Source organism: Chaetomium tenue, assembly GCF_020726465.1.
Source record: "Chaetomium tenue strain MPI-SDFR-AT-0079 chromosome Unknown F5144scaffold_5, whole genome shotgun sequence".
Taxonomy (NCBI): Eukaryota; Fungi; Ascomycota; class Sordariomycetes; order Sordariales; family Chaetomiaceae; genus Chaetomium; species Chaetomium tenue.
The window spans coordinates 3,870,966-3,891,563 of record NW_027117333.1 but is presented as its reverse complement, the minus strand read 5'-3'; the positions used below and the strand labels follow the sequence as shown (position 1 = coordinate 3,891,563).

The window sequence follows — 20,598 nt, the reverse complement described above, 5'->3', positions numbered from 1 at the left end:
CCCTCGTGTGGCGGAGTGCCCCTCATTGTGCATGAGCCACAGATGCTCATAAAGGCCCACTTCAACCCCAGCAACGCCGAAAATTTCTATGATCCACTCCCAATTCCAACACAGAGTTCTTCCGGCACCGACGCCAGAAAGTTTCTGCATCAAAACAGAGAAAAAGCCTGCCATTTTCTTCCTCTGACAACAAGAAAACAAGTGGCATGTGCTTTGCTTCTGGCAGGAGATAGCACACGGCTCAAGTAAGGTAAGCAAGTTGGACACTTTTCTTCTCCTCCTTCAAATGATGAACATATTGTGTCGCCCCTATCAGACCTACACATGGTGATAGACACGTCAAGCCAAACGACATTCCTGATTTGCCCCCAAGCTTACTGCCGAGAGTCTTGCATTGTTTTGACTATTGGACCAAGCTGACAGAGTTGCAGTTGACAATATCTCATACATCCGATCCAGTCCTCGGCGTTGGACTGCGCGTCCACGACATGATGCTCAATTTTGTACTATTCATTCCAATACCGATAAACCATGATGGAAACATTTCACCTGAAACATAGCGACGCCCGGAATGCCCGCGAGACAAGACCACTTCGCCAGGATGTCGCTGACCGGGAACCCAGGATTCAATGGCTTGAAAGTAAGGATGGCAAGAGCCGTTGCAGATGGTAGGCCATTTTCCATACTAGAACACAATGCGCAGCCTGATGAACAACTTTATTCCATGCTAATACTGAATCTCACTATGTGGAGGAACATAAAGCCTTCTTTACTCCTGATTGCTTATTCTCAACCCGCCTTGAACCTCTTGACTTTTTTAGCGTGTTCAATGCTGACCACCAAACGGGTAGATTGTTAGTTTTTTCGTCACTCCTCGCGATACTCGACCAGCTCCGCCGCGTCCCATTTGAAGTATTTCCCAGAAAGCTCTGGTTTAACGTCCAGGGACAGTTTTGCGATGACGCGACCGGTCTGCTCTGGCTTGATCAATCTGCCTTCCTCAAAGTCCTCCTTGAAAGTCTCGTAGTCCTTCTTCGACATCTCGGTGCCCTTCTCCCGGAGCTCTTTCTGCATGTCGGTATCGACGCGGCCTGGGCTGATGGCCACCGCGGTGATGTCTGGTTCTTCGACAGCTACGTGCCGTGCGAGTGAGTTCAACGCAGCCTTGGAAGAGCCGTAAGCTCCCCAGGACGTGTAAGCAGCTGTCGCGGCACCCGAGGAGATGAAGACGATTCGGCCCTTCGAAGCCCGGATGTGAGGAATCGCTTCCTTTGTCTTGTGTGTAAGGCGTTAGCGCACGCCCTCCTTCGGGTCACTCGTCTCCTCCAACTCACCAGTGCAAGCGCGCTGAAGAAGTTCGCGTCGTAGAGTTTTTTCCACTCCTCAACAGAGGCATTCTCAATCCGTGTCATGGGAGAGAGCATGCCATGGTTGACCACAACGCCGTCTATCCTACCGAACGTGAGGATGGCGAGTTCCGTTACTCTCCATGCAGTCTTTGAAGGTCAGCACCCGACGCAATCTAGCTCAATACCGTCGTCATGGAACGGCGGCCACATAATAGGGACTCGAAAGGATCAAAGCCCGGCGACTTACATCGGCGACTGTCATATCCGCCGCAAGGAAGGCGACCTGTGTAGGATAGCGTTCCTTCAGCCCTTGAAGCCGGTCGGCAGATCGGGAGACAAGGACAACTTTGTGGGACGCTGCCAGCAGGGATTGGGCCACAGCAAAGCCAATGCCGCGGCTTGCGCCGGTAACAATGATTACCTTGGGTTCCATGTTCCGAGTGGAAGGCTAGATCTGAGTGAAAGTGGCGGCTCGGCAAAGCTTGTGTCAAGGAATTCGAGCTTCCCAGTTTGATAAATTCGGGAGCCCCTCTATGTGGGGAGCGGGGAAGTATAATTGTTTATCCAAGGGCGTCCCTTTCCCCATCGCTTGCCTCATCCACATGCCGAGTCTCCATCAACAAGTCCGTTCAAGCGGATGTCCCCGGGGCGGCGGAGACGGAACGCGGGGTGTTCGTCGTTCGTTGAATCATTCATATGACCCCGTCATTTTCCCTCCATTACTTGTTCTTATATCTACCGTGGTTTGATCCATCCTGAAGCGCCGGCCTTGTTGGACGGCTTCTTCCTCAGTGCGCTATCGGCTGAAAAAAAACATGTCGTTTCCTACTGTGATCCTCGGGGCGGGTATCATCGGCGTCTCGACGGCCTACTATCTTTCCGAACACCAGGATCCAGCAACCGTTCACCTGGTCGAACCGTCCCCTGAACTCTTTTCTTCGGCTTCGGGCTTCGCGGGAGGATTCCTCGCTAAGGATTGGTTCGGGCCTTCACTGTCAGCTCTCGGTGCCCTCAGCTTCGAGGAACACCGCCGCCTCGCAGAAGAACACGGTGGGCGGGAGACATGGGGCTATTCGCCAGCCACCTGCGTCAGTTATGCAGCATCGGCCGCCGCGCACGACTCCCAAGCACGGGGCGATGACTGGCTACGTTCCGGGACCAGCCGCGCGGATGCAGCTCCGGTAGTCTTGGACTCGCTCTCCGGGAAGTCACCGACTTGGCTGCGGAGGATAGATGGTGACCATATCGAGCGCATTAGCGATGAGGGCACTACCGCACAGGTCGATCCCCTTTTGCTGTGCCAGTTCCTCTTGCGAGAATGCCTCAAGCGCGGGGTGAAGCTGCACCACCCGGCCAAGCCGGTTGCGGTGATCACCGATGGGAACGACGAGCTGGCCGGTATCCGCATCACTGACACCAAGTCTTTCACGGAGTCGGAGCTGCCCTGCACACGGCTGGTCATCACGGCCGGATCATGGACGGGACAAGTATTCCAAACACTGTTTCCTCAATCGAAGCTGAAGGTTCCCATCAAGAGCTTGGCCGGGCATTCGCTGGTTCTAAAGTCGCCGCGGTGGCATGCCGGGCTCGAGAACAACGGGTGCCACGCCATCTTCACCACGCACAACGAGGGGTTCTGTCCGGAAATGTTCTCCCGGATCGGGGGTCATATCTACTTTGCAGGGCTCAACTCGTCGACACTGCCGCTCCCAGACGCCGCGGAGGGGAAGGCAACCCCGTATGCCGAAAACCTCGTGAAGCTCCGGCAAGCTGCCAGGGACATTCTCGGGTCGGGAACAGTTGAGGATGATTTGGAGATTGTTCGGGAGGGGTTGTGCTTCCGGCCCATCACCTCCTGGGGGACGCCGATTGTTTCCAGACTTCGGGACGAGGACTTGGGTGTCGGTACGACGACCAGGCCGGGGCCTGAAGGCGGAGTGTTTGTTGCGGCCGGTCACGGACCGTGGGGTATCGCCATGAGCCTTGGTACGGGTGTGGTGTTGGCCGAGATGGTTCAGGGACGGGAGACCAGCGCGGATGTGAGCGGACTGGCTTTTGATGGCGACAGGATGAAGGAGCCATATGCGAATTAAACGGACATGATGAGGTCGCTCTGTAACAAGTATCATGAAGGATAGGTAGCCGGTACATGTACATATTAGATGACCTTGGGAGCCTCATTGGGAGGCTCCCTCTGAAGTCCGGACGGGATGTTCCATGGCGAAGCCGGCGATCTGGAAAGGGGCGATGTGTGTTTGTGAGGCCGGATCGGGATGTGAGCAGATCTGGGCGTTCGCTCGCATCCTAACACCCTAGCACCCTAGCACCCTAGCACACAATCTACACTATTGCTTTCACATCACCGTCTCAGGCGGCTACGAAACACGGCCGACCCAGTGTGCCGGGGCAGGCAGGAACCATTTGCCCCCCGTTCACCCGCTTGATAGGACAATCGCTTGGTGTCCTGCATGGCACTTGAACTTTCACAATCCACAGAGAAGCAGCAAGGCGTTGCATTCTATGTACGAAATATGTATGTACGAAGCACAGATAAGTGACGCTGTTCATCGCTTCCCCGCTTCCGAGGCAGGTACTGTACCTGAGAACCCCTGCAGCAATCATCGATTCCAGCGTGCACGGCAAGGACAAGCCGAGTCCAGCAGGGAGGACGGAAGTGACCGGCAGCCAATCAGGAAATCGTTCTTGCCGCCCAGGCCTGCAAGCACCCCCTGTCACCGTTCTTTGCGTTCCCCACACTTGTCCGCCATCTTTCCCCAGAACATCCAACAACGGCTTCTCACTCGCTGTCGCTTGCTCCCCATTCGCCAGGCTCTTGTTCAATCATCACCTCAATGCTCGAACGTCATTTGACGCCTGTATTGGGGGCCCGAGGAATCACAATGCGGGCTTGCATGAAATCTTCAAGCTCAGCGGGGGGGTGGCACTGGGCGGTCGCAGCAATGGGCTGTGGGGAATGCGCAATTCCAATTCGCGTCCCGCTGCTGCTGGTGCTGCTTGCTGCAAGCAAGTCGAGCATACGGTCACATTGCGGCCGACCTTGCTGATAACATCCCGGTTATTTTCTCTCTCACTGGACGAGGTCCCCGGGACACTGAGATGACAACGGTCCGGGGGGGGGCCTTCTTCTCCTGCACAGTGCCCTGTCCCCACGTTCCCGGTGAGAGATACCGTACGAGTATACTTGATATCAACAAGCTGTTTCCACCGTCCCTCGACACCCGGGCACAGCATCCGGTTCCCATGTGCGCACGTTGCTGACTGCGCGTGTCCTCCCACCTGATTGTGCAACAACACCGCGAGGTGACAGCGACCAAGAGAAAGACTCGCAGATCACTACTGCGACGGAGCAGAATCGGCCATTCGGGGTTGACAAACCCGCTCGCTTTCTCCCCCCGAACCTGCAAGGCCCGAGCCTCGAAGCCTAGCGCCCGTCTGTGCAGCTCTGCCGAGGACTGTCGGTCGTCGAGATACTGCCAACTTATCCCGCGGAGGAGCCATTCACTTCCCGTGTGATACCCATGCAGCCGTGCAGGACTGGTGTCCAATATTAAAAACCCACGCAACCGCTGGAAACTGCTGGTGTGTGCCTCTTCCATGCTCGCAAATCTCCATCCTGCAACCCGGTCCGCCTAAGACGCTTCCTCGTCCGGACAAGCTTAGTTCGATTCACGCCAAGAGGTTCTTCACGTTCGACGCCAACGCTGCTTCGGCTTGCGCATTCAACTGGATCAACTGGATTGGGATTGGGCCTAGATCAAGCCACGCTCCTGAGCACACCACACCTCTGCGTCAACAGGGGTAGCGTTTATTATATCACTGTGCCCCTCTCCTGCACTGGCGGCACATCTACCTTTCCGGATCCTTCCCGCTTGCGCATCCCATTCTCCTCTGTCGATGGATGTCCCGACGTTCTACAATCTCAGCTAGATCAGGCGACCCGGCATCCCCCCGGCGTCCCTCGCCTCGTCATCGACGACAATAGCAATACCAATACCGACAATTCTGGCGGAAGCTCCCCGTTGCGGCTCGGGTTCTGCGGCATCATAGAGAGAGTACAGTAAGGAGGGCTGGTGCCCCGGTGGGACCATTCATCGAGGCTCTGGCACAGGGAAACACAACATATGGCTACACAACTCCAATCGGCGCTGCGAAGCGCTGCTGGCGCTACTCCGGGAACTCTGGCCGAGCTCGCAAAGCGCATCAATATACCGCTTGCGCCGAACAGCCCACCCGGCTTGGTACAGGCCCTCACGGTAGATCCGTGGTCGCAGTCTGGCAAGTATGGGTTGGGATGGACATATTTCGCGCTTGCCATTGGAGGCCTGGCCGTGTTTATGAGGGTATGGCATTACTGGCAGGACAAGATCCGGCAAGCCATCTACAAGCAGGACATGGAGCAACATTTTCAGAACCTATACTCGATGGATCCCGGGTGGGACAGGTCGGCGGCTCTCGCAACAGGCGTGACGGCCTCGGAATCAGGGCGGCATTTCTTCCCGGAAGAGCCGCAAGTTGAGGAGAAGAAGTTCAAACCGAAAGCGCATTTCTCGTCTGTCGGCTTCTTCAACGACACCCTGGCCCTGTTCAGATGGGTCTTTTACCGCCCAATCCCGGATATCGTGTTCGGGAAACACCGGTTCACCTTCAGCTCCCTCGCCGTGCTGGGCTGTGCCTTCATCTCCGTCGCGTTCGTGACTATCTTCTGCTTCCTACAGCAGCCCCTCTACTGGCAGAGCATCCGGTTCGGGTCCCCCCCGCTCGCCGTTAGGTCTGGCATGATTGCCGTCGCCATGACGCCTTGGATCATCGCCACGAGCACCAAAACAAACATCCTTACTATCATCACTGGTATCGGCCCTGAGCGCCTCAACGTCTTCCACCGCTGGCTGGGATACCTCTGCCTGTTCATGTCGCTGGTCCACATGATCCCCTTCTACATCCAGCCGGTCTGGGAGGACGGTGGGATGCGGGTCTTCGACACCCTTTTCCCTCCTGGGAGCGGGATCATCTATGGCTCCGGCATTGCTTGCATCGTCCCGCTCTGCTGGCTCTGTGTGGGCTCGCTGCCCATCATTCGCAGGACAGCGTACGAGATCTTCTCGTTGCTGCACGCCCCCGTCGGCTATATCTACGTCGCGGTGCTCTTTTGGCACACCAAAAATTTCCTCATGTCGTGGGGCTACCTTATCGCGTCAGCCGCCATCATCGTCGTCTGCAATATCCTCCGCCTCTTCAAGTTAAACTGGGCGAGGCCTTGGCGCATGGCGTGGCTTGTGGGAGATGAGGCCGCCATCAACATCATGACGGAGAACGCCATCAAAATCACCATCCCGACACAGATGCGGTGGAAGCCTGGCCAATACGTCTACCTCCGCATGCCGGGTATCTCCGTATTGGAGAACCACCCATTCACTATTTCCTCCCTCTGCAGCGAGGACTTTCCGTCCGAGTACGGTGAGGAATTCCGAGACTGCGTGCTCGTCTTCCGCCCGTACGGCGGCTTCACGCGCAAGGTGCTCGACACCGCCATCAGCAAGGGGCCTTTCCACACCTACCGCGCCTTCCTCGACGGTCCTTATGGTGGAATGCGCCGTGAGCTAGCGGCGTTTGATACCTGCATCCTGATCGCCGGTGGGAGCGGTATCACGTCGCTGATGTCGCAACTCTTGAATCTGATTAAACGAATGCGCGATGGGAAAGCTATCACCAAGAAGATTGTGGTGGTATGGTCGCTCAAGCGGCTAGAAGCCATGGACTGGTTCCGCGAGGAGCTTCGGATTTGCCGTGAGGCCGCGCCGCCAGAGAGTGTTACGTGCAAGTTTTTCGTCACTGCGTCAGTGCGACAGAAGGCCAATGCAGCCGCTCTTCACAGCCGCGCGCCTAGGCCTCTGAGCAACATGTTCCATGACAAGCTCGACGGTTTCGTCGCGGGCATTGCGAGTAAGCGCAACAGCGCCCTCATCACGTCTGAGGCTCAGGGCGATCCGGAGAGAGAGCGCGAACTGCGGCGTGAGGATGAAGACCGCATCACGGCTTTGCCACAACAAAAATACCTCCAACCCCACAACCTGCCCCCACCACCACCCGGCCCGCCTCCTAACATGAGCGGGCTGTCCCCCGCGGAAGAGACGCTGCGCAGGCTTGAGGGCCGCGACAGCGAGGGGAAGAGCCTCGAGCCGCCCGCCTCGGAGGGACATTCCGGCGCCAGCAGCCAGCACAAGAAGAACGACGGGGAATTTCACTTCCCGCCACTAAAAGCGGCGCGCAGCGACGGCACCCCTTACTTTAATTACGCCCCGCCAGCAGGGAGACAGCGCTACAGCCAAATCCTCTCCGAGGCAGACCCTCGCCTCAGCCAAGCGGGCGGCAGCGAGGCCCCGGGCGACAGTAAACAACATTACCAAGGCCCTGCCGAAGGGAGCGGCGGCGGCTCGGCAACCGTCCACCCGCCTGAACTCGCGCACCTACGCACCGACGTGGGCGGGTTCTCACGAGCGCGGCCGACGAGCACCATCGGCCCGCCGTCGGGGTTCGATTTCGGGTTCCCCGAGACGCCGACCGAGTTCCAGCGGTCGCTGATGCGGTTCGCGTTCCCGATCCCGCACGAGATCGACGGCGGGTGGAGCGTCGAGTATGGGCGGCCCGACCTAGGCTACATGCTCAAGGAGTGGGCTACGGGCGGGCCCGACGGGCGGGGGATCCTCGGGCGCCGGACGGCCGTCTTCGTGTGCGGCCCTCCCGCGATGCGCGTCGGCGTCGCGAATACGGTCGCCCGGCTGCAGGCGGAAATTTGGGGGGATGACATGCTTGAGGAGATCTTTTTGCATACCGAGAATTATGCTTTGTGAAAGGGGATGGTTGTGTGTGTGTACATGTACAGAACGAAGGGTTCCCAGGAGGGCTGGGTTGAAAGGGGAGTGCGTGGGGGAGGGGAGGAAAATGGGTATAGGGGGACTGGTCAGGACGGCGTTCGGCGATACCACGGGGGATCGGACTGGATTGGGATGGATGTACCAACTGCTTGGATACCATCGCTCGATGGAGCGAACCTGCGCCTTCAGTGCGCACGCGTCTCTTTTTGCTTACGTTTTGTGTCCTGCCAAACGAGGCTAGGCTGCAGATCACGGTCTGGCCTCCTTCTTTTGTTGGGACCTGGCACTCGGGCGACATGCTCTACCTAATTTACATTATCATCACTCCAGGCCACGCCGGTGGTCCCCCCCATCAGTGACAATGCTGTTGACAAACCGCAGCACTGCCAACCCCTGATACATACGACCATAGGTGCTGAAAAGTTCGGGATCCCGTCCGCTCTCCTCATGACAAACCAGCAACCGCCAGGGTAGTAGTTGGGTCGGAGACGACCAGCGAATGTCTGGTGTTGTATGTCTTATTTTTGATGCCGTTGGAAGTGTGTTGTGGAGATGGGTGGTGGAGTGAGTGAGTGAGTGACCGGTCAGCGCCGGTCTCCTCGAAGTTATCATCCAGTACCGGGGTAACATCACAGTTGAGCCATCTCCCGACCCCACTCCCGTCAGTTATCAGATCGGCTTCAGTCTCCCTGGGAAGAAGTCTGCGCCATGTTGTCCGAGATCGGATGACCGTTTGGGTATCCGGGACCGGGCCCGGAGGACGGGGGGCCAAGCCAGTGGGTCAACCGGGCGGTGATGGGCGGAACCAACAGCTCGGAAAGGTTATTGTCCCCGTTCCCACCGTTTCTCATAACCCCTCTTCGGCCCCTCTCTTCTTGCTCAGCTCATGCATGTTGGGGGTCCCAACCATGCCCTTCCATACGCAGACAATACGCCGAATCCAACACACGTAACCTTATTACTGAAACGGCCAAATTCGACGACATGCATGCTCAGGCCAGTGCCAGGCCTACCATGCATGCAGATCGGGACCGATATCTCGTGCCCTAGGCAACCTGGGCTAGGCTGTGCGGATCGACCTAGGCCTTGCGCGGATGTTCCCTTTTTGTAAGTCTCTCCGGTGCGAGCCCGGGTTATGGCATCATTGATATGTTGACAGAGCGGAGAAGGAGGACGGATGCGGCATGGCACTGCAAACACTCTCGAGGTGGAGGATCGGAAGAAGGATTTCGACTCGGATACGGGTCGAAGTGCCAGGATCCGTGGGTTGTTGGGGGTTTGCCAGGGAGAGTTCGTGATTTGGGCATGGAGTCAACTCATCAGCGACAAGCTGGGCAAGCTACCTAGACATGATCACGAAGTCCGTCAGCCTGCTTGAGGGAGGTTGCCCCTGATATGCAAAGCATGAGCACTGTGACACAAGCCATGAAAACTCTTGTGTGTCACGGTTGAAATCCCCGAAAGAGCACAAGGTGATGGTGGTATGTGTAGTCAGGGCAGCCTGAGCCTTCATGGCCATGGCCCAGAGTCTTCACTGCCACCCCGATAACCATCGCTCTTTCGCTCTTTCGCGGTTAGCAACCTTAGGTAGACAGGTAGTTGGGTTGCAAGGAGCAGGGATACTACCATCTGCAGCCCACCCTGTCTCGGCCTCTTTACGGTTCAGCAACTCACTTCCGTCTTTCCTCGCCGTGACTCAACCTTTTTCAAATCACCTTCTTGCACCAACTACTTCCTCAACGAGCATCGGCCGAGGAAATACCAACACTCCCCCGACACTTACGTGGGAGCCAGGCAACAAACACAACGACTGCAGGAGGACCCCGATGGCTCTCCTCCCGGCTCACTTCCCAGCCGAATCAAACCTGGCAATCCAACCGAAAATTGGATCCCAGATTCCGGGTCCTTTCTCGCACGTACCGGCGTTTTTTTTTGGGTTCTTCAGTATCACTGAGGGCATGGATATTCGATTTGGCGAGCCCTTGTATTACCATAATGGCCTCCTTGTTGCCGGTGCTGCTGCTGCTGCCGCTACTGCTGCTAAACTGCAAGACGGCTGGCTACATTTCCGGCAATATCAGGTGCCCTATTCCCTCCCTATCCACATATCTCCCCAAGAAATTGGAGCATATGGCATCAGGGCCCGGGCTGCGCGTTTTTCATCCCTAGATCGGAGAACACGCCGATTTGGTGATCTCGTTGTTGGCCCCCTGGCGGTGTGGTCGAGATATTCTTGCAGCCCACACTGGACGCGTGGGATAGGAAGGCTGAGACACGGCCATATGGTCCTATTTGGAACTGTTTCGGTGACAGGGTATCCTGACTCGATGATGCATATGGATTCTAGATGGCGTCGTCAGCTCGTCGAGGCCAGTCCTCGGAGCAAGCAAACATAGGGACGATGCATGTGCCATTCCTCGCGGAGTTCGCCGCTGATGTTGGTGTGCAGAGATACCAACAGGTCGGAGAATGCCGCCCAGTCCAACCTCTCATCGTACAGGATGCAGGATGCACGGTCTGTAAGGTACGGCCAGCGGGAGGCATCCGGTTTGACCATGGCAGCTCGAGACTTGGGGCCAACTTGCTGCCATGAACCCTGAAGCTGACCCCTGGCCCTCTCTTTCCCATGCACAGGTCCTGGATCCAATCCGACCACATGCTCTCCCTCCAGAGCATCAATCTCGGGTCCGAACACAGCATCGGAATGCGGCTCTTTCCAGGGCATGACCCTGTGCCGACAACGTTTGCTCATCTCGATGGTACCTTGGTTCAGAACAGCACAGTGAACGCTCCGGCTTCCCACACGGCCACTTAGGGGAAGTCACGAAACCAGACGATATGGCATGAAGAGGAGGGGAGAGAGAACCTTGGGGTCCTCTTATTTCAGGTATAAAAAATCTCTTCCTTCCTGCCCTGCCGTGTTTGCTTCCGCTTTCTTTTCACCCGCAGCTCTCGGAACAGAGGAACGAAGCACAAAACACGAAGTGGCGCTCCCCAGACCATTACACAACAGCAAACCAATCTATTCTCTCCTTCTCTCCCTTGCTGCTGTTACTTGGGTCTTATTACAGGTACACCCCCCGAATTCTTGCACCTTTAAACATGGTACAAGATCCAGAAAAGCTTACGGCCGTGCAGGAACAGAAAAGAAAGAAGAGAGTGGTGCCTCCAAATGTCGCCGCCTCACCCTCCTCCGAAGGAGATCAATGTCTCTGGGGAGGTTCGATATGGCAGCGCCTGGGAACTCAGCACTAGAATGACAGGTGTCATGGTTGTGCGCGAGCCCGACATCACTGAGGACGATGGTCACCTCACGGTTTGTGTTTTTCCGATGTCGATTGATGTTTCTGATTTCTTGGAGTCCCTCGATCTGACCTTTATCCAGCGCAAAACCAATTCGAGCCGCTGGCTGGCTCTGACTGCCCTAGCCTTTATGTGGACGAGTGCTCAGGCTCCCCTGTACTTGTTTGGTATGTTTATTTCCCTTTTTTCTTTTTTTCTTTCCTTTCACCTTCATACGTCTTTATCGTCGATTGTTGCTACCTTCTTCTGCTGTTCGATCACTAACCAGAGATCTCTTGCTTGCAACAGCCGGTGCCCCAGTCTACATTTACCGTGAACTCGGCGGTCTCAACTATTGGGTCTGGTTTATCACTGCGAACCTCCTTGCCACCGCAGCCATATCCCCCTTTGTTGGTGCTCTCTCGGATCTTGTGGGCCGCCGCTATGTCGCCATTATCGGAAGCGCCATCATCATTCTGGGTCAGATCATCTGCGGGGCCTCGACTAACATGGGCATGTTCATCGGTAAGTCCTCCCCACATAATAGCGAGATCATGTCCAGAGTAGCAAGACCTGGGCTAACCTGTGTCCCCCCCTCAAGCTGGCATGGCCCTGACGGGGGTCGGTACGGGCATCAACGAGCTTACGGCCCTGGCCGGCACCGCCGAGCTGGTTCCGCTGTCTCACCGTGGTTACTACATCGCCGGCATGGTTCTGACCGTTCTTCCGTTCCTGCCGTCTGCCATGTACGCCCAGCTGATTGCGGCCTACTCGAACTGGCGCTACATCTCGATTGTGACGACGGGCTGGGCTTTTGCCGGAATCGTCTTGACCATTCTTTTCTACTTCCCCCCGCCCCGTGCCCGCGTCCAGGGCTGGAAGGAGAGGCTAGCCCTACTAAACCGGACTGACTTCATCGGCGGATTATTGTCTATTATTGGGCTGGCTGGGTTTGAGGTTGGCATTCTCGCCGGCGGATACCAGGTAAGTTGTTGTTGGGTCAGACATATAATAGTAGCATTACTGACGAGGTGGTGCTACAGTTTCCGTGGACGAGCGCCCGTACCCTGGCTCCTCTGGTCATTGGCGTCTGCGCGCTGGCCGCGTTCGTGGTCTGGGAGTTCTGGGGCACTGCCACCCCGATGGTCCCCCGCAACCTCAGCAAAGCTCCCCGCACACTGGCTCTCACCATGATCATCACCTTCATCTCGGGTGCCAACTTCTTCTCGGTGCTGCTGTTGTGGCCCCCTGAGGCTTACAACGTCTACGGCCATGAGTAAGTCTCCAACCTTCAACCTTCCTGTCCCCTTTAACCCCCGGCCACTCCTTACTAACCTGCTCTCTCCGCCCCCTAGGCCCGTTGGTGTCGGCCTCCGCGGCATGCCCTTCGCATTTGGTGTCTTTACCGGCTGCATCGTCTCGCTGGCGCTGCTTTCCCACTTCCGCGGCAGCCAAATCCGGTACCTGATCCTCGGCGCCTCGGTTCTCATGACAATCGGCTGCGGCTGCCTGGCCCTCGCCACGCCCAACAACATGCACGCCGTGTATGGCATCCTCTTTGTCGCCGGTGTCGGCGTCGGCGGCATCACGATCCCGGTCTCGACGGTCGCAACCATAATATGCGCGGGCGACGTGATCGCGACGGTGACAGCTCTGACCATCGCGGTGCGCATCGTGGGTGGCGCCGTCGGCTACGCCGTCTACTTCAACGTCTTCGTGCAGCGCCTCGTGCCCGAGCTGGCCGCCCTCGTGGGCCCAGCCTGTGCCCGCGCCGGCGTCACCGACCCGGCCGTCATCCGCGAGATCATCGAGCTGACTTCGGTCTCGCTCGTCAAGGAGATCCGTGGTCTGCCGGGCGTTGATGATGCCGCCTGGCTGGCTATCATGGCGGCTGGCCAACAGGCGTACGCGAATGCGTACCCCTGGGTCTACTACTGCAGCGCTGCCTTTGGCGGCGCGGCGGTTGTTGCTAGCCTATTTCTGGGCGATATCTCCGAGATGGTGGATGATACCATCGTCGCCGCCATGTAAGCGCCACGGGGCCCGTGGTTGCCGAAGAAGGAAGAATCCGCGGCCATGGTGGTAAAAAAATGGGATGTGGGCAGGGTCATCGGTGAGGGTGATTGGCTGTCTAGGAGAGTGAATGGGGGAGGGAGGCAGCTGGTGGCTGTGTGGATAGACGGGAGGAGCATTTGCTGGGTAGATTTGCTTGCACACATCCACGGTGGCTGGGCGGATGGTGGTCATGTGCTGTGGTAATCGAACGGCAGGAAGCTGGTCACGGTTTAGAAGAAAAGGAGGTGTGTTGTGGTCTGATGGTGGGTGTATTTGCAAAGCGGTTCTAGCTTGGTAATGCCGCACATAAAATTCAGATGAGGGAAAAAAAGAAGATGGCTTAACAGTTATCACCACTCAAGTTCACAATGCCATGTCAACGTGGATAGAGCCCCTGGCCTCACGCAGGAACGTCCCCAAATCGGTATTGCGCCCAGGCCATGCATGCCTCGTGCATCGTCCAGGTCTGCGTTCCCTTATCCTCTCCCGCCGCGCCGGCCGCCACATACACCGGCATGAGATGATCCATCCATGGGTGTGCTTGCCTAGCATCCGGCCTTTTAGACACGGCCGCCATCATCTCCTGTCTAACCCCTGGATCTGCCTCGACAGCCTCCTTCAGAGCGTTGTCGAACGACGCCACGTAGGGCAGAGGCGTGGAGTGGCCATGAGCAATGCGAAAGTCGCGCAGGTTGTGCACCGTCATGCCGGTGCCGATGATGACGATGTTCTCGTCTCGGAGCGAGGCGACGGCCTGTCCGAGGCGGTAGTGGGCGTCCGGGTCTTCGTTGTTAAAGAGGGAAACCTGGACCAGCGGAACGGTGAGCGGGTTCTCCTTGGGGCTGAAGGCAACGTTGAAGCCCGAGAAGACGCCGTGATCGAGGCCGCGCTTCAGACCCTTGGCTTGGATTCCCGCGTCGGAGAGTAGGGTGAGGATCCGTGAGGCTAACGCGGGACTGCCTTTGCTAGGGAAGGTGGCTTCATAGAACTTTGGTGGGAAGCCGTAGAAGCTAAGGGTGGGGAGTTTTGTTAGTAATATTCGGGGTGCATTCGGCTTGAGCGAAGGAAAGGGAGGCGTAAACATACTCATAAATAAGGTCGGTGTCCTCGGCGTTGTTGAGGTTGATCTCATTGGGCTCGGCCTGCCAGTGAGCCGAGAATACTACAAGCGCTTTGGGTTTGACCTTCTGAGTGATCTCCTTGCCAATGGCTTGGAGAACAGGGTAGGCGGGGTGTTCGGTGTCGTATTGGACATTCGGCTACGAGCGTCAAGTGTTAATAATGCACAATCTATACCTTGGATATAATGAATTAGAATTGGAGTGTTGCTGTATTGATACTTACCCCTCCATGGCTAAAGAAATACACCGGTGCTTTCGGCATTTTGGGAGACGGCTGTGTGGACTTGAACAATGAGGTGGAATAGTTCGTGATCTTGGTTAAGGAGGGCAATATCATATGTGCCAATGGGGTTGAAGCTGATGAACGCAGAAAGAGAGCCAGGATGAGGACGGGGGTTGATAGAAGGAACAACCTGAAGATGGGGTTCCTAAACATGACCTCTACTAGGTAGCTATGCAGAGCACTCAGGGCACTGGAGAGACGTTCTCAATGGCTCGATTTGGATTCGAACGATTGCCTCACTCACTAGCCTGCAGCTTACCAACCCAAATATTCGTACAACTGACTGATAGAATATTGTCTGGAAACCCGCGCGCGATCTCGCGTTTTCGGGCATTCGCTTTGTTGGGTACTTGCTTGTTTTGGTAAGCATTTACTAATTCTTGCTGGGATCTCGTCATCTCGATGGGGAACCCGCGCGGGTGTTTGCTCCTAACCCTGACCGGTTCTACTTTGTACCCTGGAAGCGATGGACCCTTCGAGGTTGAGAAAGTCCGAATATTCGGGACCGGCATCTGCCTCAGCCCCGCCCCGCCCGCCTTGTCTCAAGATTCCGGGTCGGACCCATCGTTGACACTACCTTGACTACCTCGCCATTCATTCCCCTGCACAAGTCTCAGTCGTTACGAAGAGGAGCTGATTCAAGCAAATCATGGCGTCAATCGTTCGGGCATCCCCCCTGCTCTTCCCGGCAACATCGCGGCACACTGCGACTGTCATCTTCGTACACGGTCTGGGTGACACAGGCCATGGCTGGGCGGGCGCCGTTGAGAACTGGCGCCGGCGGCAGCGCCTTGATGAGGTCAAATTCATCCTGCCCCATGCCCCCTCGATTCCAATCACCTGCAACATGGGCATGAGAATGCCAGGGTGGTATGATATTGTGAGTCCTTCGCTGTCCTTCATTTGCTCATTTGCTTGTTTGCTCGTTTGCCCGTCTGCTCGGGCCGTTTGCCATGAGCAAAGATTGCTTACACCATCAGCACACCATCGACGGTAACGTCGAGTCCATTCGCCGCCACGAGGACGAGCCTGGCATCATGCTGAGCCAGGCGTACTTCCATGACCTCATCCAAAAGGAGATTGATGCTGGCATCCCCGCCGACCGCATTGTAGTCGGAGGTTTCAGCCAGGGCGGCGCCATGAGCTTGTTCAGCGGGCTTACCTCCAAGGTGAAGCTGGCTGGTATCGTGGCGCTCTCGTCCTACCTGCTACTGAGCCTCAAGTTTGCCGAGCTCGTCCCCAACCCCGAGTCGAACAAGGACACGCCCATCTTCATGGGCCACGGTGACTCGGACCAGGTCGTTAACACGGCGCTCGGGAAGAAGTCGTACGACTTGTTGAAGGGCTTGGGATACAATGCCACGTTCAAGATTTACGAGTGAGTCGATATCGAGGGCCCGCACAGTGTGTGCTTGCTGCTGACCGAGATATCAAGGGACATGGGGCATTCGGCTTGCCTGGAGGAATTGGACGACGTCGAGGCCTTCCTGAGAGAACGGCTTCCGGCGTTGGGGAACGAGGGCAAGTCCGAGCTCTAGCGGCTTCTTTTTCCATGGTCCATGGCTTGGTTGAAGGGAACTTGTTTGGGTTGACTGGGGAGGTATTGTTACATGGCGCGGCGAATTGGGCGTTGATTCTGGACCATATACATTAACTATACACCCGCTTGATTTTATGCCGTCTGATGATTTTGGTGGCTAGATGCCCGGCCAGTGCCGGCTTCCATGTTTCATTCCGCTGCCGACCCCACCAAGAAAGCCTTATCTTATCAATCCCCCCTGCTACCGCGCGGCCGGCTGTTGGCCCAGCTGCATCATCACATGGGCGCCCGGCAGGCAGTTCAGGCAAGTGTCATACACAATTGTCATGCACCATTTCCTGCTCCTGTCATCATCGAGCATTGCTGAAGTGGTGTCTCCAGGGGTTGATTTCGGGAATTTCCTTGATTTTAATTCGAGTATTGACTAAATCTACAGTTGTCAGACGCTGTTGCCCGACCAAGACTATGTGGGCCCGTCGTTAGCTTCAAGCCCGACGAACCCAAAGAGCCAAAGTAAACAGACTCTCCCGTCCTCGACCAGGCTGTCCATCGCAACTGGAGCCATCTCCCTCGTCTCTCCATCTCGACGACACCAAAATCCATCAACCATGTCAGCGAATTCGCCACCATCACCGAGCCCCTCCCAACTGCCCCCCGTCCCCGCCAGTCCAACCTATTCCTACGCCTCGACCGCGAACCCCATATCTCAATACAACCTCCCACCACCACCACCCCCGCGCCCGGCCCACGCCGTCCTGACCAAAGCCGATCTGGCCCACTCCCAAGCCGCCTACGCCGACCTACTCGCCAGCGCAAAAGCCTACCGCCTCGCCCTCGCCTCCCTCTCCACCGCCGCTTCCACCTTCGGCTCGGCCCTCGAGGCCTGCGCCCGCCTTAAGGAAGCCCGCGCCGAGCTGTCCGCCGCCGGACCACCACCAGGCGCCCCACTCAGCAACAGCTTCACGACCGCCGCCAACCGCGCCGCCGCCTGCACCGCCGATACCCTCCTCGCGACCGCCGGCCTGCAGCACCTGGTCGCGAACCATCAACACATCCTCTCAGAAACCGTCTACCGCGCCTTCGAGGTGCCGCTGCTGCACGATCTAGACCGATGGCGCGCCGCCGTCGATGACGAGGAGGAGGGCTACGCCCGCGCCCTCGAGGCCCAGAGCAGGGAGATCCGCCGCCTCGAGAAGGAAGGCGTCAAGATGCACCGCCAGCGCCGCCGCGACGTCGGCCAGCTACGCAGCCACCTCGTCGAGCTGACGGGGAAGCTTGATGCCTTGACTGTGCTACATGGCGACCATGCGCGTACCCTGTTGGGGGAGAGCCAGGAGGCGAGCGGGCGGATTGTGGAGGCGAGTTGCAGCTTGGTCCGGGCCGAGGTGGATATCTTTGAGAGTTTGGCGAGGAAAGGGTGGACGGGCGGCGGGTTGGAGGAGGTGTTGGAGAAGGGGGTGGATTTGTTCGCGGCCGAGATGGATCCACTGGGTGGGGCGGGCAAGGGAGGTGGTGGTGGTGACGGGGGTGCTGGGGTCGGTTCCTCGGGCGAGGGCGCCACGCTGTTCAGTATCCTGCCACCCAAGAGCATACTAGCGGACACGTCGGGGGCAGACACGATGCGAGGGGCGAAGGGCACGCGCTCCGATAGCCTACTGGTGGATACGGACCGGTACCAAAGCTTGGCCGGGGCGGTGACCACTTCAGACCTAGGGAGGGGGAGGGACCGCGATACTGACAGTGTCTTTTCCGAGTTTAATCGGTCGAGGAACGTGCGGCCATTCTCTCCGCAGCCGCAGCCATTGAAACTAAACCCAGAGGACTTGCTCGGCGGTATTGAGCCTGCTGCTGTCGAGGTGCCATCTAATTTGGGGAAAGGGCGAAGGCGTGAACACGACGGCATAGAGGAAGGCGACGAGGAGTGCGCGGTCGAGGATGACCACGAGGACCAGGACGACGAGGAGGTCCATCCATGGCGGAACGAGGGGTTACGACGGGACTCGACAGATGACGAAACCAAAGACGCAGTTGGAGTAAGCCTAGGGGATCCGCAACAGCGGGAGGGAACGTGGAGTGATACAAATGACAGTACATGACTGTGGGATTGGAGTTGGGCTTGAATTGACGGATACCCTGGTTGCAACAACACCACTGTAAACAACGCGATTTGAGGAAGGAAAAGAATATTTTCTCGGACACCGTAGCCGTAAAAGACTGGTGCAAAGACACTTCATAAACACCTACCCACCCGTCCCTCGGGGACTACAGAAAATGCACACCTTGAAAATGCTGGGAAACGCTCGCAATCCATCAAATTCTCTGCCGCCACCCCAAAATTAGCCATCGCCATTACCTACAAGACAACAACAATAGTATGTTTGTTTCAGTCGTCCTTATCAGCATCCCGAATTTCCCCTCCGAACAAACCCAGCAAGAAGTCCAACCACCACATTAACTTCCAGTACAAACTGGCCTTGTTCCAATCAAACTCGCCCAGCTCCGTGCGGGGCACCTCGCTCCCAATCATGGCGCCGTTAAACCACTGGAGGAAGGGGATATGGTTTCCGATGCGCTGCGCGAACGACGGGGCGGGCAGCAGGGCCTGTTCCATGGGCAGGAGCTTAACCTTGCGCACAGTGGGAATGGCCCTGCAGAATGCGTCGTTGGGGTTTTCTTGCGTTGCCGGCGTGAGTCCTGCGCCGCTATCGTCATTCGGAACTGGCGCTCTCCCCTTGACTGTGCTGGAGGAAGCAGTGGTGTCGACAGAGGAGGCCACGGTCCTGGTATCGGCCGTGAGTGAGGACGAAATCTGCGATTGCGGAGGGGACCATTCAAAGCCACCGGATTGTTGCGTGCCTAAGCCGAATTGCGCTCGAGGGTACTGCATATTGGAGGTTGTTCGTTGCGGCAGGCTGCCCATCGTGGAGGGGTCGGGGATGGCTTCGTCTCGCAGAGGGGGGATGCCGTGGTAGGGCTCGGCGTACACGAGATGGCCCAAGATCTTTTGTGGCGAGGCATAGATGGCCGCATCGGCCGCTTCGCTGGACTCGAACGTCACCTTCACCCAGTGCTGCCCGCTGTCTGCTTTGTTGACCTTGGCGCGCTCTTCAGGAGTCAGGGCGCGCCGGCGGGTAAATGCTGGGTCGCGCAGCTCCGACTTGTAGCGCCGGCTCTCTACCGGGGGTTCGCGCGAGTAGTCTTCGCATACCCGGCCGGCCAGTTGCTCGTAGTGGTTGAGAGCGGCATATTGTTGTTGCGCCGAGCGGTACCCGCGCAGTATTACTTCGGTAGGCACCTGCTGTTTGATAAACCGGGTCTGTGACGGTGCTGCGTTCTCTTCCTGAGCTTGGGGGATGTTCTGGGAAGAGGTGGACGGTATGAGGGTCGGTCTTCGTTGCCCTGTCGCTGGCGCGCTTGTTTGTGTCGCATTCTGGTTCTGAGCCGCTAGCCAACTGCCAAAGACTTTGTCTGCCGCCGCTATCGTCGGGTCTTCTCGCCTAGCTGGCGTTGCCGTCTTAGACCTCGTTCGGCGCGTTGACTTGCCGAAGGAACCCGTTTCGTGGGTCACCTTTCTCGATCGGAGCGATCCGTCTTGCCTGTATGCGCAACCGGTTAGAATTTGTCGCCAATACAGAGGTAACCAATAAATCCTTACTGTGGAAAGACCATTGCGTAGGGCCTTTGAATGCCGTCGTCGCCCACATAGAGCTCCTCGTCGGGCACGTTGTGTAGAATTAATGGGGCCATGGTCGGGTTGTTGCAAGCGGAAATGGAAAGGGGAGATTACGATCCAATGGAAATTAAATAATCGCCCTTGCGGAAAATGGATAGGCTAGGTTGAATAGCAGCGTTCGGCGAATTGGGTGTGTTTCGATGTGAGGCTTGCCTGACATGAATGCGACGCGATTTTTTGGTTTCTCTGGTTTGACGTGCACTGAATCCATGCAAACCTGCTGGGCAACAGCGGAAGCTAACACAACCTAGCTGGAGCCACAATGCCGAGACCTGGCTGAAACCCTGCCCGCTTAACTGCATCAAATACACCAGACCAGGGGTTATGTAACAAGACCCTTGT

At 57.1% G+C, this 20,598-nt stretch overlaps 9 protein-coding genes across 9 annotated transcripts; 6 read left to right on the top strand and 3 right to left on the bottom strand.

The window, feature by feature from the left end:
• Nucleotides 1-867: 867 nt before the first annotated feature.
• F5144DRAFT_594592 (uncharacterized protein) lies at nucleotides 868-1,782 on the bottom strand (the record flags this gene model as incomplete). Its single annotated transcript, XM_066790595.1, has 3 exons — nucleotides 868-1,275; nucleotides 1,317-1,496; nucleotides 1,597-1,782. The coding sequence occupies 3 exons, from the start codon at nucleotides 1,780-1,782 to the stop codon at nucleotides 868-870; spliced, it is 774 nt and encodes a 257-aa protein (XP_066642015.1).
• Nucleotides 1,783-2,014: 232 nt separating this feature from the next.
• On the top strand, nucleotides 2,015-3,575 carry F5144DRAFT_317881 (FAD dependent oxidoreductase). Its single transcript, XM_066784018.1, has one exon. It carries the CDS (start codon nucleotides 2,165-2,167, stop codon nucleotides 3,440-3,442), a length of 1,278 nt encoding a protein of 425 aa, XP_066642014.1. The 5' UTR covers nucleotides 2,015-2,164; the 3' UTR covers nucleotides 3,443-3,575.
• A 1,653-nt stretch (nucleotides 3,576-5,228) lies between these two features.
• Nucleotides 5,229-8,390, top strand: F5144DRAFT_317867 (uncharacterized protein). Its single transcript, XM_066784017.1, has one exon. The coding sequence runs from the start codon at nucleotides 5,492-5,494 to the stop codon at nucleotides 8,216-8,218; it is 2,727 nt and encodes a 908-aa protein (XP_066642013.1). The 5' UTR covers nucleotides 5,229-5,491; the 3' UTR covers nucleotides 8,219-8,390.
• A 1,257-nt stretch (nucleotides 8,391-9,647) lies between these two features.
• On the top strand, nucleotides 9,648-11,466 carry F5144DRAFT_317722 (uncharacterized protein). The gene is made up of 4 exons (XM_066784015.1): nucleotides 9,648-10,636; nucleotides 10,694-10,766; nucleotides 10,877-11,129; nucleotides 11,381-11,466. Exons 1-3 carry the CDS (start codon nucleotides 9,754-9,756, stop codon nucleotides 11,055-11,057), a joined length of 1,137 nt encoding a protein of 378 aa, XP_066642012.1. The 5' UTR covers nucleotides 9,648-9,753; the 3' UTR covers nucleotides 11,058-11,129; nucleotides 11,381-11,466.
• A 209-nt stretch (nucleotides 11,467-11,675) lies between these two features.
• On the top strand, nucleotides 11,676-13,555 carry F5144DRAFT_494030 (major facilitator superfamily domain-containing protein; the record flags this gene model as incomplete). The annotated part of the gene is made up of 5 exons (XM_066786015.1): nucleotides 11,676-11,712; nucleotides 11,834-12,049; nucleotides 12,126-12,508; nucleotides 12,568-12,800; nucleotides 12,880-13,555. The coding sequence occupies 5 exons, from the start codon at nucleotides 11,676-11,678 to the stop codon at nucleotides 13,553-13,555; spliced, it is 1,545 nt and encodes a 514-aa protein (XP_066642011.1).
• Nucleotides 13,556-13,979: 424 nt separating this feature from the next.
• Nucleotides 13,980-14,962, bottom strand: F5144DRAFT_549897 (Extradiol ring-cleavage dioxygenase, class III enzyme, subunit B; the record flags this gene model as incomplete). The annotated part of the gene is made up of 3 exons (XM_066787608.1): nucleotides 13,980-14,589; nucleotides 14,666-14,838; nucleotides 14,924-14,962. 3 exons carry the CDS (start codon nucleotides 14,960-14,962, stop codon nucleotides 13,980-13,982), a joined length of 822 nt encoding a protein of 273 aa, XP_066642010.1.
• A 422-nt stretch (nucleotides 14,963-15,384) lies between these two features.
• On the top strand, nucleotides 15,385-16,603 carry F5144DRAFT_317687 (Phospholipase/carboxylesterase/thioesterase). Its single transcript, XM_066784014.1, has 3 exons — nucleotides 15,385-15,863; nucleotides 15,964-16,361; nucleotides 16,419-16,603. Exons 1-3 carry the CDS (start codon nucleotides 15,633-15,635, stop codon nucleotides 16,519-16,521), a joined length of 732 nt encoding a protein of 243 aa, XP_066642009.1. The 5' UTR covers nucleotides 15,385-15,632; the 3' UTR covers nucleotides 16,522-16,603.
• A 528-nt stretch (nucleotides 16,604-17,131) lies between these two features.
• Nucleotides 17,132-18,619, top strand: F5144DRAFT_492390 (uncharacterized protein; the record flags this gene model as incomplete). The annotated part of the gene is made up of 1 exon (XM_066785915.1): nucleotides 17,132-18,619. One exon carries the CDS (start codon nucleotides 17,132-17,134, stop codon nucleotides 18,617-18,619), a length of 1,488 nt encoding a protein of 495 aa, XP_066642008.1.
• A 143-nt stretch (nucleotides 18,620-18,762) lies between these two features.
• Nucleotides 18,763-20,479, bottom strand: F5144DRAFT_317745 (uncharacterized protein). Its single transcript, XM_066784016.1, has 2 exons — nucleotides 20,179-20,479; nucleotides 18,763-20,119 (listed from the first exon to the last, which is right to left on the bottom strand). Exons 1-2 carry the CDS (start codon nucleotides 20,268-20,270, stop codon nucleotides 18,907-18,909), a joined length of 1,305 nt encoding a protein of 434 aa, XP_066642007.1. The 5' UTR covers nucleotides 20,271-20,479; the 3' UTR covers nucleotides 18,763-18,906.
• Nucleotides 20,480-20,598: the final 119 nt, after the last annotated feature.